The 18,375-nt window shown below is 31.5% G+C and overlaps 1 protein-coding gene across 1 annotated transcript; it reads left to right on the forward strand.

Annotated features, from left to right (window-relative positions):
• Positions 1 to 1,771: 1,771 nt before the first annotated feature.
• LOC143052028 (uncharacterized) lies at positions 1,772 to 17,764 on the forward strand. Its single transcript, XM_076225003.1, has 2 exons — positions 1,772 to 1,857; positions 14,634 to 17,764. The coding sequence occupies exon 2, from the start codon at positions 15,080 to 15,082 to the stop codon at positions 17,762 to 17,764; it is 2,685 nt and encodes an 894-aa protein (XP_076081118.1). The 5' UTR covers positions 1,772 to 1,857; positions 14,634 to 15,079.
• Positions 17,765 to 18,375: the final 611 nt, after the last annotated feature.

Below are 18,375 nucleotides of genomic sequence, written 5' to 3' on the forward strand. Positions count from 1 at the left end.
TACAACTTCTTTCCAGTCTTCATTTAGAAATTACTTCATCCTTTACTAAAGGGCGTTTAGAACATAGTGCAGGGAACTCATATTCATTTAAACTGTATTGCATGCTACTTTTGATTTTACAGTTAAAGATATTTCTTGTGATGAACCCCGGAGATACAATAAAAGGAGTAAAAAACATACATTAATGACAGAAATGAAAAATCAGAAAATTGCTATGTAATAAAAAAATATTCTACTTCAAGAAGCCTGCCCTCTCCCTCATAAAAAAAACCATTAATTTTTGAAAAAAAACAAAAAACACGCACTAACTATTCATCCACTCCATTTTTATTGACATTGAAAATAAAATTAGAATATAATATGTCATATATAATCAACAATGAAAGGAATATTTCATTAGCCTAGTAAATATGATCCTTTTGAAATGATAGAAAACTATAAAATGTGTATATTATATCCAGTGGTTCGAACGACATCAGGAACAACATTGTAATGTCTTGATTGATTTCCATAATTTCCATGTTTTAGGCACTTTTATTAGAATGAAGTTATCGCGTTGTTTAGTTGCAGTATGTCCCATTATTACGTTTGATAATCAGACCCCTCCTCACAGTCGTAGCGTTTAAACATTTTCGGTTTCCATAAACAATAAAATAATAATACAAGATACAAGACACATAGTCAATGAGGTATTTCGGATGTATACTCTTTTAAAAACAAACATATAGCTCCCCTTACATAATATATCACCATGTATGGACGTCTAATCCGAATTGTCAAATATGCTTACATTATATTGTTGACATCCAGAATATATACTGTACATGCAATTTATAAGATGTGAGAAAAAGAAAAAGAATATATACAAATGAACGATACTTGTTTGAAAAATGTAAGTGTTCATAAACCATATGTGCCTTGAAAGTGCTTAATTTGAACCTTTATTATATAGTTTTTAAATGTAAATACACCAACACTTAACAATTTTAGTAATACAAAATGTGTATTATCACTCGATAAAACAAGGACACATTCGAAAAAGGCCGGACTGCTTTCGAAAAAGCACAGACATGAAGAAATGAATTTAGTCTCAAAATGTCGTTTCCATGCAAATACAATATGTTTTGTAAAGTGTCTGTATATCTAAGGATATACAGATTCCATATATGCATTTCCATCGACATTTACTTTGGTATGTGTATGAAAATGGCTTTATTCTGTATTTTTGAATAAACGCATTGTAAGGTTACATTTAACTTTTTAACCAAAAACAATACCAGAATGATAATATTTTTTATCTCTAATACTAGCATACCTTGTATAACCTTGTACATTATACCCAAGCTTCTGTTTCACGTCTTACCAGAAAAGGAGACTGTTCGTTTACATTTTTTATCATATTCACTCGAAAAAAAGTGGTCACACTCGAAAATGCTCGATCAAATCACTCGAAAAACCACGATCCTAGCCGGCACTATACCTACCGTGAAGACCCTATAAGTAAATCAATATTCAGGCCAAAATATGCAGTCTATAATGACCTGACAACAGTATCTTAACTATATCCCTTCTTAATGAGTCTGTTTTTAATGTTTTGTAAGCTTCTGAGGTGAATACTGACATTTTCTGCTTTGTAAAGAATATTATCATAAAACAAATGTGAAATACCTGACCGTGTAAGTCATATATTTTAAGTATACATTTTGATTAATGTCTGTCCTTAGTACAGTAATGGTAATAGCCATCAGGGACAAAATAATCTTCTTATTTCAGAAAAAGAAGAAAATTCTGATCTTAAAGAGACAATAAAGAAAATAGAAACTGAGCAGGACGAAGTTATACCAAAGAATATCAGAGGTATTCTATTATTTCATATGCTTTGAAACTTTATATCTTTACAACAAAAAACTGTATGATACTTAATAAAACTATTAGTTTTAACGTTATATTCTTTAAAGTTTATACTTTGTTAAAATATATCACATCAGAATGAATTTTAGGGATCATTGACAGATTTTCGTTGTTTTTTGTATTTATGTTTGTATTTGTATTTTTTTTTCTTTTCGTGATAGGGTTGATGCTACTTTACCACATTTAGTCTGAGCGGACTAACACCAACACAACATGACATATTTGGCATTGAAATTAAAATTATCATTCGTTTAAAAGCAAAATCTACAGCTACAATAACAAAAATACCGAACACCGAGGAAAGTTCAAAACGGAAATGATAAATATGAAAAAGGGCAATTAAAATTTGATTGATATCCTGTTAACCTTTTTAAGATATATCAAAATGCCATGCGTTATGTTCAAAGTTCTATTGTTATTATAACAATAAATATAACTTATATTTCAATATCAATTGAACATTAATAATTTACCGTTTTCGCACTCTTACTTTGCTTGCCTGGACCAAATGTTTTTCGGTAGAGTACAATGCTTATTATCACTAATTTCAGTTACTTTATTCTCACTTTTCACGTTTTGATCCTTTTTATGAAAATCTTGCTAATATGCTGTATATTTATAAGCAGGGGCATTTGTGTGCACCGGATACATTCTAGTTTGATTTAATACTTACAAACTATGGACATTTGACATAAAGATGCCAATTTTCATGTAGTAATCTATGGTATAAGCATTTTTCTTTAGACTCTTGATTTGAACACATAATGAAGGTGGATAACTTTTTGACGTTTTTGTATTGTTATAACCTTTTGGTGTAATTTACAGTCCCTGTAACGTAAAAGTTAACACTTTTTTCGTTCGGGAATCGTACGTACAGCGTTCGGTAATCGTTCGTATAGAGATCGGTCATCGTCCGTACATCGTTCGTATAGCGTCCGTACAACGTTCGGTCAGCGTTCGTTCATCGTTCGTTCATCGTATGGTAAATGTCACCGTTGAGGGTTTTGTATAACGTATGCTTCATGGTATCGTTAATCGTTTTATTTGTCGTATGGTTTATGGTATCGTTTAGCGATTCGTTTATCGTATGGTATGTAATATCGTTTAGCGTTTCATCAATCATATTGTATATCGTTTTGTTAAGCGTCTGGTATACAAGTATGTTAGGGTTTTATTTCAGAAAGTTATTTCAATTATTATAGTTTTGAGTTAAAATGATTTAATATAAAAAGATACGAGATAAAAAAAAAACAACAATTATTAGTTTGGATTGGATTAAATCTCTAACTAATATCATTATAGAATATATATAAAACGAAACGAAGGGGAAACGTTTCCTCCCATCACATTTTGACATGAACAACAAGAGACCAAATACCGCGATATAAGTCTATATGTTTCTCTCTCTCTCCTCCGCCAAATATTTCTCTGATCCAACTATTTCGTTGAAACAATACATTATATATAATGTTATATAAATGAGGCTTTATATGAAGTAAACGTTTTATATCTAAATATATTAGAAAAAAAGACAATACATCCATGGTATTTGTTCTCCTCAATGTCAGAGTCTGATATATACCGAAAACTGCCAGGGATATATAAAAATTCGTTGAAGATATCTATGGAACCAGCGTCGCTTGTGATTCCTGCTCTCGGTGTTAAAACTGTTCTTTTTTACTGTTAAAAGTGCTTAAGTCCATGTATGAGTAAAATACAGAATTAAAAAATAACTCTACCTTTTTTATATTTCTTTATCATAGAGGTAAGCTGCTGGCCAAGTTTCACTTATTCTGTCGCAAATCATTTACCTTAAATAACCAATCAATTGTATTCTAAAAGAAATTGATTTGTTCTTTGTACGAATACATGAAATATTTGTCACTCGGCGTTATGTTTGCAATCGATGATCAAATACAAATCTACAGTATTTACATGAAAGAGACTAAATAATATATTTTTTTATTATTATTTTACACATATTTGAAGGATCGAAATAATCTGTTCTACAAATGGATGTTTTTTAAAGACTTGAAATTTTACAATTATCACATGCATCTATGAAATTTTTTATCGACGCACCAAACTTTTCCCTTTCATCGTGCATAGCTCATTTTCAGATTCGCTTAATTCTAACGATCTTCTTACTTGTCCATTACATTCTAAAATTGAAAACCTACACAAACTGCAAAAACTTTTATTCTCCCGCTAGACTGCGTAGAAGATGAATACTGTTTCGTTTGTGTACACACAATGTTTTGAAGGTCGATATCCAGTTTCGCTAAAAAAGAATTAATTTGCGCCACAATTTAATTACGCCAATTCTTTTTTTGCATCACTTTATTGTAAAAACTGCAGCATTCATTTGAGCAAATAAAACAATCATTTAATTGCGCAAATATTATAGACTTGTTTTCAAATGTTTGTTCTTAGAGCACCGAGGAGGTCCTTTCCGGTATTTAAAGGTACAAGAAGAAATACCGCAAAGCGCCTCCTTAGTGCATGCACTTAGAACAAAATAGTGCATTAAGGACCTGATGGAGTGAAAGAATTGACACAAAAAACATTGCACACAGAAGGAGACTTTCTTAAAGTACATAATTTCAAATTTTAGTAATTTTGGTAATTATAAAGTTATTTAACAGTTGAAGTCAGTATTCTAATTTTACATGAAGGTGTAAATAGGTTAATCGTTTCGAGGTTATTATAACACAATTAATAAAATAGAGAATGGAAATGGGGAATGTGTCAAATTCCATTTATTGGTGCAATTCATATTATAAATAAAAGAAGAGACGAGCGCGATTCAAACCTTTACAATATGACAAATTACACTTAAACGTTTTGACACACCAGTAAATTCTTTGTCCGGGGATATACACCTGACATTAATCTTACTTCAGTAACTTTACAATACCCAGCCGTGTCATTTCCGTATATTGTACATGTAGATAGCACGTGTGATACATGTATATACACCAGAAATACCCATTCAAATGATTTTTATTTTTAGAAGAACTCCATTTCGGGTAACATTTAATACACATAAACATAAAATTACAATTGAAAAAAAATGGTAATAATAAGTTCAAATGTTGTTTTATTAAATGCTACTACGTACATATGTATATGTAAACTTATGTTATTACGTTATTTCATGTACCTTTTTTTTTGGCTTCAATTACTTTTTTTTTTATCTTATTGACTTATTCGTAAATCGAAAAACGCACATACTAAATAGAATCTTTGGCATTGAATGATGTCTCTAACTCCAAACTAGTTATACATGTACATGTAGATGCCTCTTAAATTTTATTTTTCTCGTTGGGTTGCTTGTCCATTAATTGACTTTTACGCTATATTCTTTTGTTCGGTAGTTGCAAAAAAATGCTCATCAATCAATTTCACAAGAAATACAATACTCGTAAGTCATGAACATTGACACAAGCATAAAATAAAATGAAACACTTTAAAGCTGTTTAAATTATGCAGTGCATTTTGAAAATATAGTTTTGAAAAACCAGTTATTTTTGTTAAATACTTTTTCTGTCCCTTTTCTTAAAAATTAGGACACGTGTCACTGGTTAATATAGAACTAGTCAACCATGAATAACCCAAAACAACAAATTTGTGATTGGTTTGTCACACTTGCTTATATTATCAATATTACGTATTGTTTTCGGCTGAGACTACTACATTTGTCTGTGCTATCGCTCTGTGTGGGTTAATTATTTTAAGCATAACGTTTATAAATCGATATCTTAAACAAATTATACATAAAAAAATTATATCATGAGAATTAAGTCAAAGTAAAGATTAAACTTATGCATGGCGGAAAAGAAATATATGAAAACGATAGTTCAATGTACATGCAGCCTTGCAAAGGATATTTAAAAAAAATATATTTACTTTATAAAACTTAGGACTTTAATTTAAGTATTGTTGATGGGATGTTGAAGTTTTCAGAACATAGAAAATACACAAGAAAATCTATCAGTACACTATTCTATCAAATGTGTTTGGTGTCCATTTAATAATATATTGTTTAAGAGTTTAGTGTTTTCTTATTCATTCTGACATCTGTGTCCATGGATCTGAACACGAAATTGCGAAGACGTTATGCTTATCTGATTACCTTTAATTTTAAAAATGATTTTTCAACAGAATATTATATATATATAAAACTGTTTAATTTTTGTTTTTCTTTGCGAAAACAAAATGGCCCTAAAGCTAAATGTCATCGTCAGCATGTATAATGGAAGGCGATAAACACTTTAGAATATACACCACCTGCTGGATCTTTTTACCTGGGCAAATATCTTATTACGTAACAAGTATGAATGTAAAATTCTCGATATGGTATATTCAGGCGAATATACATGGTATCTCTGGACTGGGGAATTTAAGATATTTTGATCTTATAATGTAACATGTAAATTTATTTGTGCTTTATGTAAAAAAAAAATGCATTTAGCCATTTTATTTTCAAAACTTCTTTAAAATGAGTTGACTTTGAGCATATGTTTATTTTAAAAACCAGGGACAAATCACTGATTTCTCAATTTTAGACCAATCTCATTATTTTCAGCAGTGGGCAAAGTATTTGAAAGGAAATTGTATTTTAAAAATGTATTTAATCACTTAATTAGTTATATTTCAAATATACAAAATGCGTTTCTGTTTCATATTTGCCTTTTGAGAATACTAATGCAGGAGTTCCACAAGGCTCTGTATTAGGTTCCCTACTATTTCTTATTCATGTATATGACATAGCTGGTAATTTGATAAGTCTAACTCGATTGTGTGCTGATGAAACATCCCTTTCTTATTCAAGAACTAGTCCTAACACAATAGCGAATGTCTTAAATAGCGATTTAGAACAAATGTTAGCATGGTCTAAGGATTGGTTTATTGATTTTAATCGGAACAAGACAATTACTTTGCTATTCTCCTGTAATTCTTCTCCAGATGATATTAAAATAAGAACTTCAAAATCAAGTAGTAGAATTGGGGTCCGTAGAAATACCACAAAGGACCTCCTTAGTGCACTAAGAACAAAAATGTGCATTAAGGACCTGATGGAATGATACAACTGTCACAAGGGACATGGCATTAAGAAATAGACTTTGTAAAAATTTCATAATTATATCTTTTTTTATTAGAGAGCGATTTAAGGTTTTCTCGACACGTGCCTCAATCAGTTGATTGTCACCTGTGTAATCGGTAGAAGTTCATGTTCGCCCAACCTTGATCCGTTTATAATCCGCTTGTATACTGATTAAACATGTATATGGTATTTCAAATTGTTCTGGTTTTTTTTCCGTTTGTTTGTTCCTGCCATGTTTATTCTTTATTTCTGTCTGTTATATTTTTTTGCTTCTAATGTAATGGCGTATTTTCAACTCATATATTTTTTTATCCTTTTAATTTTAAAAAGAAAAATTATTGTGAACTCTTCACGGAAAGGTTATGATGATATTTAGTTGCTTAAGGTCCAGTGACCAATAATTCATTCATTTTTCTGATGTCAACCAAACCTCACAGCAAGGATTTTAAAAGGATAGAATACTGGCAAATGCAAAAAGATTATTTTGACTATCTTTGCTGCCTTGGTCTCTATATGATGATTTATTATGTTTTAAGGGAGACTAAACTCATGTTCTACAAAAACAAATATATTCAGTTTTAATGAGGTTTTAGTCTAATCTAATTTCTGATGTGATTTACTGAGAATGTATCTTTCAAGGAATAATGAAAGTATGTATAGGAAATGAAAGCTCAGAAGCATTTTTTTCTCAATTTGTATCTCAAAATTGGCCTCTTTAAAAAAAAGAAGCTTACATATTCAGTTTCCTTAAAAACAAATTTTAACAAAGGCAAAGTAAACACAAAATTCAATTTTTTATTTTTCTTTCATCAACTTGAAATTATAGCATGCTAAACCGTTAGGTGCATTCAACAACAACCATTAATTAATCAATTAGTAACGATCAAAGGACAATTTTTTATTGGATAAGGTTGATTGAACATGATGATTGGTGGGTGGCAAGACAATTGTTTATTGGATAAGGTTTATTGGACATGATGATTGCCGAGTGGCACGCGCCGATTAAAAAGCATTTTACTTCAAAATTACAATATCTTTTGATACCAAACTTTATAAATATGAGTTAATACTCATATCCTCTTATATCCATGTTCTTTGGGGTCTCAAAACATCGTTTTAATGTCCTTAGTGCGAAAGCTTTCTTCTTAGTGCACTAAGAAGTCCTTTGCGGTATTTCTACACACCGGTAGAATTGTCTCCTGTCATAAACATACTTTTGTTTCCAATGGTAAATTCTATACAATATAGAAAACGTTTTAAAGTGTGCAAGCACAAGATTAAATTTCTAAAAAAAATGAAATATGTATTGACTAGGAATTATCTTATTCGCATACACTTATAATATCAATTATGTAATATGCAAGTGAGTTATGGAATGACTGTACTAAACAAGATTCCAACAATCTGGAACATGTCGTTCAGTTGGAAGCAGGAAGATTAGTAACTGGGTTGCCTGTGTTTGCTAGTCCGGAAGTTATATATAATCAGTGGTACAGGCAGACATGTGCTAGTGGACAAAGAAAATCCAAAAAAGCTCAATATGTTCTATTCTTCACATAAAGTGGGAATGCCTCTACGATTAAATGCCATTTTTTTCAGTTATAGATAGAATATCAGAAAATCCTTTTTTTTCATATACTACTATCGAATGAAATAGCCTAAACCCTGACATATGTACGTCCAGAAATATGAATATATTTATCTAACTTGACACAGACAAAATTGCACGTCAATCTTTATTATTAAGGACAGTTGATGGGATTAAAGTGATGGATTGCCACGTCTATATTAAAGATCATATAAACAGACTTCAGATAGCTCCCAGTATTCTAATTTGATAAAAAAAAAATATTTATATCTTGTATTGTTTCAATATTAAAAGTGTTGGGTAACGTAGTTGAATTTTAGATTAAATTTGGGAAGTCGTGTTTACATGTATCCCCATTTGTTAGGTTATTCAACATGATGAATAAAAAATTATCAGCTGGTTTTAAGAGTTGCAAATATTAACAAATTAAATTTATGATACAGAATTATTTTTTTAATTGTGTTCCTCAACAGTGTTTGCTAAATTTGTTTTCCTCGAATCCCGAAAAGTGAAGAGTTTTTCATACGTGTAAATCCAGAATTCACACAAACGACGTTCATGAATGGTCTGTTCAAGAGTTTAGTTTCACTTTTCAAAATATTTCAGACACGTAAATAATATGGGTTATTAGTGCTAGCTTTACAAAGAAAATATCCACTGACATGCATAATATCTAATGCCATGGGTCACGCATGGACTGTCTTATTTTATAGGGATGCCCATGTGGCACATCAAAGTTAATATTGATTTAACCATTGTACTTTAGAATTGCAACAAATCTTAAATTCATTTGAATACATTTACCTGTTATCTTGTCGACTTTACAGCTAATTTCCTAATGCTTGTAGAGTAAAACTTTGGTAGGCTTGCTTGCTCTGTTTGTATAAACATGAATTCAAGCTTTGTAAATAACATTGACATCTTAAAACAATATAGAGGCATATTTTAATCTGTATATATTATATTTAAATTTGATTGGAAATTATCCAAATTACAATTGTAAATGATACAAACTATGCAATCAAGCTAACCAAAGTCTCGCTTTACATGCATTAGGAAATTAGCTGTAAAGCCAACATAAAGATAGCCGCTATATCCTGAGAAGAGACCACGATGAAATCTTAGTTTTAACGGGAACGAATATTTTGTTAAAACGTTGTAGCGATCAGATCATCAATGACGTAATTTAAAAAAATTAGACGACAAGGTCGGAAATAGTTCTAGAGGTCCAATAGCAAGAAAGTCTCCTCACTCAGCTTGTGGTTATGTGTTGGTGGTTGATAGAGTCACACCGACTTACAATTGACTATTTCTCTGCGGTTACAATTAAAGATCGTTGTCGAAATCAACACTAGGGATATACCATTAAATTTTTACAGGGTAGGGGTGGGGGAGTTGTGGCCAGGATAAAAAATGTTGTCCTGCATTTTTCTTGCAATGTAATCTCAATGTAAATGTAGTCCTGTTTTTTTTTTATTTTACACTCTATTCTGTCCTGCCTTTCTTCATGTTCTTAGTTATTAATGTATCCTGACTTGTTTTTCATAAGTTCATCATGACTTTTCTTTTTGGCAAGATGGCCATACTGCCTTTTTTCTCTTAACTCCTGTAATGCCTTTTTTTCTTTTCAATTTCCATACGTCAGACAAACTTCTTCGTGCATGTGACTTCATATATATATATTTCAAAAGGAACAAGAAATGTCTTAATTGATAAGTTCTACATTGCATTTAAAACATCCATCGAAAGAACATTGTATAATTAGAAATCATTGTCCGCTGATGGAAGTTCAGTTTCGCCATTTTTCGTGCTTGTCATAAGACGAAATTTCCGGGGTTTCGATTGTTAAACTCGTTAAATAAAAAAACGAACATATTCCATCTCAACCTGAGAAAGAGTGGCTCATTTACATTAATTTTATCAATGATTATCGTTTTTGAACTGTTGTACTTTCAATGCTATTTATAAACGCCGAGTAAAATTTTAAATGTTTGGTATACAAATTTTTAATTATTCATCTTTAAAAATATTCAGAGGACAATGGGACATATCGAAGAATCTTTGAGTTCTGACGAAAATTATAGTGTGTTTCTATCTTTCCACAAAGTATATAAAAGTACCAAGCGTTTTTCTCAACTTTAACAACCTTATTCTGTAACAGATCTTGGCAGTATTTTCCAACGGCAATTTTCAAAGTGCTTAGACAATTCCAGTGCACCGTTACGATTCAAATATGATGTAATGGTATAGAAAAACTTTGCAGTTTTATAACTGTTGACAAAAACATGCTACATTTTTAGAAAAATGGCTGTTAAGATTTTACCTATATCTGCCGTCGCCATATTGGGATAGTCATAATTCCAGTTACGGTTATTAGTTTAATACCAGTGCAGTTGAGAAATATGGTGCAGTTATTCAAATGCAGATGTAAACCTTATCAATATTAAACCCAATCCCGCAAGCAGCTGTGGTTATTCTGTTGAGGATAGTATTCACTATTTTTAAGTGCCCTTTTATCAACGAAGCAAAAGAAATATTGTTTTCAAAATTAGAAAGATCTACTATATCCATTTTGCTTTTATTGGCTGGTGACGGTGACCTTTCATTTCAGCAAAACAAAGACATTTTTGAGTCTGTACCATCATATATCAAAAATACACTAAGATTTAGAACATTCAATTAAAATTCGGAATTCCTACTTCCCAACTCTTTACTCTAGTTTAGTTTTATATATTACTCTTATACGTTTTGTTTTTGAAACAAGGCTATATTTTGTCCAAAGACAAGCACAATAACTCCAAAGCGAATTGCGAGAAGTGGTTTCGTATTTCGTTTTGGTTAAAGAAAAAAAATACTAATAGTTTATGTAAAATAACGACTCTCGTACGGTGTCACGTTTATATCTTTTTAATGCATTGGTGTAATTAGATCCAAACAATAATGACCATAAAATGTCAGGTTTGCAAGATCAGACAGTAACCTAACAACTAAACAATGGAAAACCTAGATATCAATGTTTAACATTCGCCAGCAATGAGCAATTTTCATAAATAAAACATGATTGAGGTGAATACTTTGCGAGTAACGAAAAAGACACTACCATAGATTTGTTATTAACCCCAGATGCTTGATGGGTTCAAATCAGTATTCAGGAATTACCACTTTTCATTACACCACATTACAACAGAAATTAGAAAATACATGTAGAGCCTCGAAGTATTTCTCAGACATTGTTATGTTCCTGTTGGCTTTATAAATATTTCGATTTGAACGTCACTGATTAGCCTTATGTAGACGAAACGCGCGTCTGGCGTACTAAATTATAATCCTGGTACCTTTTGATAACTACTATGTAGCTTTCTTTCTGGCAAACACGGTTTTATAAATGCTGACAGGCACCGACAATTGAAAAACAATCGATCTGTTTAAAATAAGAAATGAAAATAATTGTTGTTTTTTTTATATGGCAAATAAGAAAAATGACCGTTTGATTTAAAATTGTTTAAAATTATTTAGAATAGATTGAAATAGATGGAAATAACGTATTTTAATGTGAAATGGCTAGAATTTTTGCCGTAGGAATGTGACTGAGTGGTTTTGTTTACAATTATTTCCCATTATTTCCCTAGTGAAAATCTGCAATAATTATTGTATCATCATGTTGTTTCATTTTCACATTATAACAAAACTGAGAATATAACGGATGAATTTATAGTTAGCTGTTTAATGTCCAGTGGCAACTATTAGATATATCATTAGGAGGACATTTACAATGTTAATATAATAAAATTAGATGTATGTTTCATTATAATACGTTATTCTGATTGGCTACACTGCAATATTGCCTTATTCCTTAATCAATTTCATTACACAATAAAATCTACCATTCATGATGACACGAGGTCTCACAATATAGTGCAGAGGTAAATAAAAACTTGGTAGAAATCGTGTTTTCATGATCCTAGCTAAACAATGTATTCATAAGTATTGAATGCTTCTTTTTGTAACTTCATAGGGTTGTAAAAGCGTTGACCGTGCGCAATTTTTTAGAATGAAGCGCTTCCGCGCTTCATACAAAATGTACTTCGGTCTACGCTTTTACACCCAAATGAAGTTACAAAGAGAAGCATTCAATAAATAAATATAAACAAGAACATCCTGTGTTAAGCAAACATGTGTATCACGGCACAAGAGATCACCTATAGACCGTGTATATCATATGTATATTTAGGGTGGGTTGCTCCGAATAAAGGAGATATAGATACAGGAAAATAAATTAAAAAAAATAAAAATTTAAAATAGTGTATAACGGGCAAAATAAAGATCATCTAGGAAAATGGTATAAGAAAATTAAAGAATAGAGGGAGTGGTCTAGTTTTTTGCCGGACAAATGTTGATGATTATTTAAAGTCAAGTGCATTTATAGGATAAATGATACACAATCGTTTGTACATTGGTAGGGATTTATGTTTAGAGTTGATGAGGCACATATGAGAAATTGTTTTTATTTGAAGTTTTTCGAATAATTGTTTTTTTCTCGTCTGATTTTAAAATGAATAAAAAATATCTTTAATCTAAAAACAAATGGTTTAATTACGACATATAGATAAAACTGCTAATCAGTCGATTTTAAAATACATGCTATAAAAGAGAATACATAAAAATACTTAACAAATTTAAACAATAAGTCAACCTTAAGACCCCGAATATACTTTTGTAAGAACATTAGATTAATTCCGAATTCCATCTAAAATACATTGTTCATTTAAAGAAAAAAAAATGGTGATTCCTTAGGCTATTTAAAAAAAATGACTGAATTATCTGCAGACTGTAGTTTACTTGCACATTCATCAAGTACGTATTTCTACGGCTAAAACAAATCATAATTGCATCTTTTAATTTGTTTAAATTTATTTCAGTGTTTATATTTCAAACTTTTTATGTAAATAATGTTGGATCAAGATCGAGTCAGATTAAATTATTATCTATTAAATTATTAATTAAAAACTAAAACATGTATCCAATCTAAATTTTACACATATTATCACCTATATCAAAAGATTAAACAGAACACAATTTTTGTTTTATATTTAAAAAAAACATGTACGCTAAACTATATATGCACGCCAAGAAACGATGTACGCGTAAACGATACGATATACGCTAAACGAAACGATGTACGCTAAACGATACGGTATACGCTAAATGAAACGATGTACGCAAAATCATACGATGTACGATAGAAGGGCGCTTATGTTATCGTTTATGGTATGGTTTATGGTACATGGTTTCGTTCGTACATCATTCGTTCAGCGTCCGTACAACGTTCGGTCAGCGTTTCGTTTGCATTCGTACATCGTTCGGGAAGCATACGTACATCGTTCGGGCATCGTCCGTACATGGTTCGGGCATCGTTCGTATTGTTAACTTTTACGTTACATGGACTGTACCTTTGACTTTATTCTCAAATAAATTTATTTCCTGGAACATCTTTATTTACGTTTATTTCAAATTTAGTATAAACCATGTATTTTAATGTTTTTAAACGATTTTACAATTAGTTACATATTTTAAAATTGTTCAATTGTTAATCATTTCCTAGTGTCTTATGAGAAGATATCATTGTCTTTGGGTAGTTTCAATTATAATGCTATTGAAACAAGCTGAACGGAATTGATGGTCACTGAGACAAGCCAGATTAACACTACAGCTCGTCTTCTAGCCTTCACCGATGAAACGATACTGTCAAAATGTGTAGGAATCTATTGTCGATTCATCATTTTCGTGGGATACCAATGACTGTGGGTTTTGTGGATACAGGTACACCACGAATTCAAATGTTCAACGAATCATACATTTTTAATAGGATCTGTATGCAGATATTGGCAAAAACACTAAATCCAATATCCACGAAAATGTAAGTTTTCAGCAAAATTGAAAATGAAACCACAGTACACAATATACTCAATCCACTTCTGAATGCCTGTTGTAAATGATACAAAAATAATGTTATTGTATTTTTTTCAGACCAAATAGAAAACGAAATAAAAGAATGGGAAATAAAGGATAAGCTATTTGTGACTACAAGAGCAAGTGAGTACGTGCTTGAGTGTTTACAGAACAAAAATTGTTTGACTTTAACTGCACCATCAGGAGTAGGCAAATCTTTTATTGCAAGACACACAGCACTATATTTACAAAATAAAGGGTACAAAATAATACCATTGAGAAAACCGGATGATATCAGAGATTATTATCAACCTGGTAAACAGACAGTCTTCATCGTAGATGATATTTGTGGTAATTTTACTGCCAACCAACAACAGATTGAAAACTGGCAACAACTGTTACCTGTGATTAAAACAATTATTGCAGACACATGTTGTAAGATTATTGTATCTTGTAGGTTACAAGTTTATAGAGATGATAAGTTTAATATATTAGAACCTTTTAAGACCTGTGAATGTAATTTAATGTCAGATAAGTTATGCCTTACAGCTGAAGAAAAAGATATTATGGCAAGGATGTATATTGATTCAAGTTTAGACAATATTGATAAACTATCACAAAATAGTGAATTCTTTCCTCTTTTATGCTCTTTATATCTTAGGGAAAAACATGGAGATGTTAAGGAATTTTTCAAAAATCCATTTTTTGTCTATCAAATTGAACTAGACAGTTTGGGTAGGCATGGAGATGAGGGGAACTATAAAATATGCAGTCTAGCTTTATTAGTTCTCTTTAATAATCAGCTGAAAGACAAATGGATCCAGGGTACAGTAACACGTGAGCAACAACATCTTATCGAAACTACATGTGATGCTTGTGGATTGAACAGAGGTACTTCCAAGGCAAAACTTAAAGAGGCCCTTCTCACTCTAGAAGGTACATTTGTACATAAACAGAATGGTATTTATAAAACTGTACATGATAAATTGTTTGACTTCATTGCTCATTACTTTGGTAAGAAAATGATTGAATGTTTAATAAACCATGGTGATAGTGATTTTGTACATGAACGCTTCGTATGTAGGAAATCAACAGAAGGAGGGAACAGCAACATAGACTTCATTATTCAAATACCAGAAGAGTATTTTGAATTGTATTTAGAAAGGTTTATAAAGGACTGGTCAACAGGAAAAGTGAGAGTTATATTTATGAACACTAATTTGACAGTTTCAGAATTTAGACAACAGCTGTTAAAGCACTTACAAAATCTGGACAAATCACTTCAAGTCAAATTAGCCAATAAATGTGACACAGTGTTATCAAAAGAGCACCATGGAGAAGGTACTACTCCGCTGATACAGACTTGTTTTTATTGTCATACTGATATGGTACAATGGATGTTACATAATAATGTGGATGTGGATCAATGTAGAGGTGATGGTGCAAGTGCACTGTACATTGCAAGTCAAAACGGAAATACTGATGTAGTAAAGTTGTTGTTAGAGAAGAATCCTAACATTGATCTATGTGAAAAAAATAGATGTAGTCCTCTGTACATTGCAAGTCAAAACGGAAATACTGATGTAGTGAATTTGTTGTTACAGAAGAATCCTAACATTGATCTATGTGAAAAGGATGGATGTAGTCCTCTGTACATTGCAAGTCATACCGGAAATACTGATGTAGTAAAGTTGTTATTAGAGAAGAATCCTAACATCGATCTATGTCAAAAGTATGGTGGTAGTCCTCTGTACATTGCAAGTCACAACGGAAATACTGATGTAGTAAATTTGTTGTTACAGAAGAATCCTAACATTGATCTATGTGAAAAGGATGGATGTAGTCCTCTGTTCATTGCAAGTCATACCGGACATACTGATATAGTAAGGTTGTTGTTAGAGAAGAATCCTAACATTGATCTATGTGAAAATGGTGGATGTAGTCCTCTGTATATTGCAAGTCAACAAGGACGCACTGAAATAGTAAATTTGTTGTTGGAGAAGAATCCTAACGTTGATTTATGTCAAAATCATGGATGTAGTCCTCTATACATTGCAAGTCAAAACGGACATGCAGGTATAGTAAGGTTGTTGTTAGAGAAGAATCCTAACATTGATCTATGTCAAAAGGATGATTGTAGTCCTCTATTCATTGCATGCCAAAACGGAAATACTGATGTAGTAAAGTTGTTGTTAGAGAAGAATCCTAACATTGATCTATGTCGTAATGATGGTTGTAGTCCTCTGCACATGGCAAGTCGTGACGGACATGCAGGTATAGTAAGGTTGTTGTTAGAGAAGAATCCTAACATTGATCTATGTCAAAAAGATGGTGGTAGTCCTCTGTACATTGCAAGTCAAAATGGAAATACTGACGTAGTAAATTTGTTGTTAGAGAAGAATCCTAACATTGATCTATGTCAAAATGATGGATGTAGTCCTCTGTACACGGCAAGTTATTACGGACATGCAGATATAGTAAGGTTGTTGTTAGAGAAAAATCCTAACATTGATCTATGTGAAAATGATGGATGTAGTCCTCTGTACATTGCAAGTCAAAATGGAAATACTGATGTTGTAAAGTTGTTGTTAGAGAAGAATCCTATCATTGATCTATGTCACAATGATGGTTGGAGTCCTCTATTCATGGCAAGTCAGAACGGACATACTGAAATAGTAAGGTTGTTGTTAGAGAAGAATCCTAACATTGATCTATGTCACAATGATGGTTGTAGTCCTCTGTACATTGCAAGTCAGAACGGTCATACTGAAATAGTAAAGTTGTTATTAAAGAGTAATCCTAACATTGACATGTGTGACATTAATGGCTTTAGTCCTCTTAGACAGGCAAGTCAGGAAGGACATACTGATATAGTTAAGTTTTTGTTAGAGAAGTCTCATAATATTGATCTATGTGACAATTTATATGGATGTAGTCCTCTGAACATCGCAAGTGAGAACGGACATACTGAAATAGTAAAGTTGTTGTTAGAGAGGGATCCTAACATTGATCTGTATGACAATAATGGATGTAGTCCTCTGTACATGGCAAGTCAGGAAGGACATACTGATATAGTAAAGTTGTTGTTAGAAAGAAATCCTAACATTGATCTATGTGATAACAATGACTGTAGTCCAATGGACAAAGCAAGTCAGAACGGACATGCTGATATTATACGGTTACTGTCAGAGAAGAATTCCAAAGGTTGATCTATGTAATTATGGTCTTATTTTGGAGTTTGTTTGATGAATACTGCTATTCTTCCAAATTGTATGTCTTAATTTGATACATGCTGAGCTTTATTCTATTACTTCTGTCTCTTGTTCATTTAAACTGCTATTCATACCATTACTTATGTCGCTGTTTGATATCATTTCATCTCATTATGTCTGTCTCTGTGTGATATCAACATCTGTTTGATATCTAATGCTATTCATACCATTACTTATGTCGCTGTTTGATATCATTTCATCTCATTATGTCTGTCTCTGTGTGATATCAACATCTGTTTGATATTTAATGCTATCCATCACATTACTTTTGTCTCTGTTTGATATATTCTGGTTTTTATCCCATTACATTTGTTTAAAATATTTCTGTGGTTACTAGACACATGTACCATAACTTTACTTCACAATAATATCTCCTGAATGTATCACCAGGAACAGAAAAAAATATGTTTGATTTGCCAAAAAAAAAGAACCAAGCTTTTGAAACTATTGAATATAACTGTACTGGACTTTAAATAAATATTTTAAATGTCAGTTTATTTTCAACTTATAAGTTTGAAAATTCCTTGGATATCTGTCGCATCTCTTTT

The sequence above is a fragment of the Mytilus galloprovincialis genome, chromosome 11 (assembly GCF_965363235.1).
Source record: "Mytilus galloprovincialis chromosome 11, xbMytGall1.hap1.1, whole genome shotgun sequence".
In the NCBI taxonomy this organism is placed as follows: domain Eukaryota; kingdom Metazoa; phylum Mollusca; class Bivalvia; order Mytilida; family Mytilidae; genus Mytilus; species Mytilus galloprovincialis.

Excerpts from the sequence above, each read along its gene's own strand:
- LOC143052028 (XM_076225003.1), top strand. The coding sequence starts at position 15,080 with ATGTCAGATAAGTTATGCCTTACAGCTGAAGAAAAAGATATTATGGCA.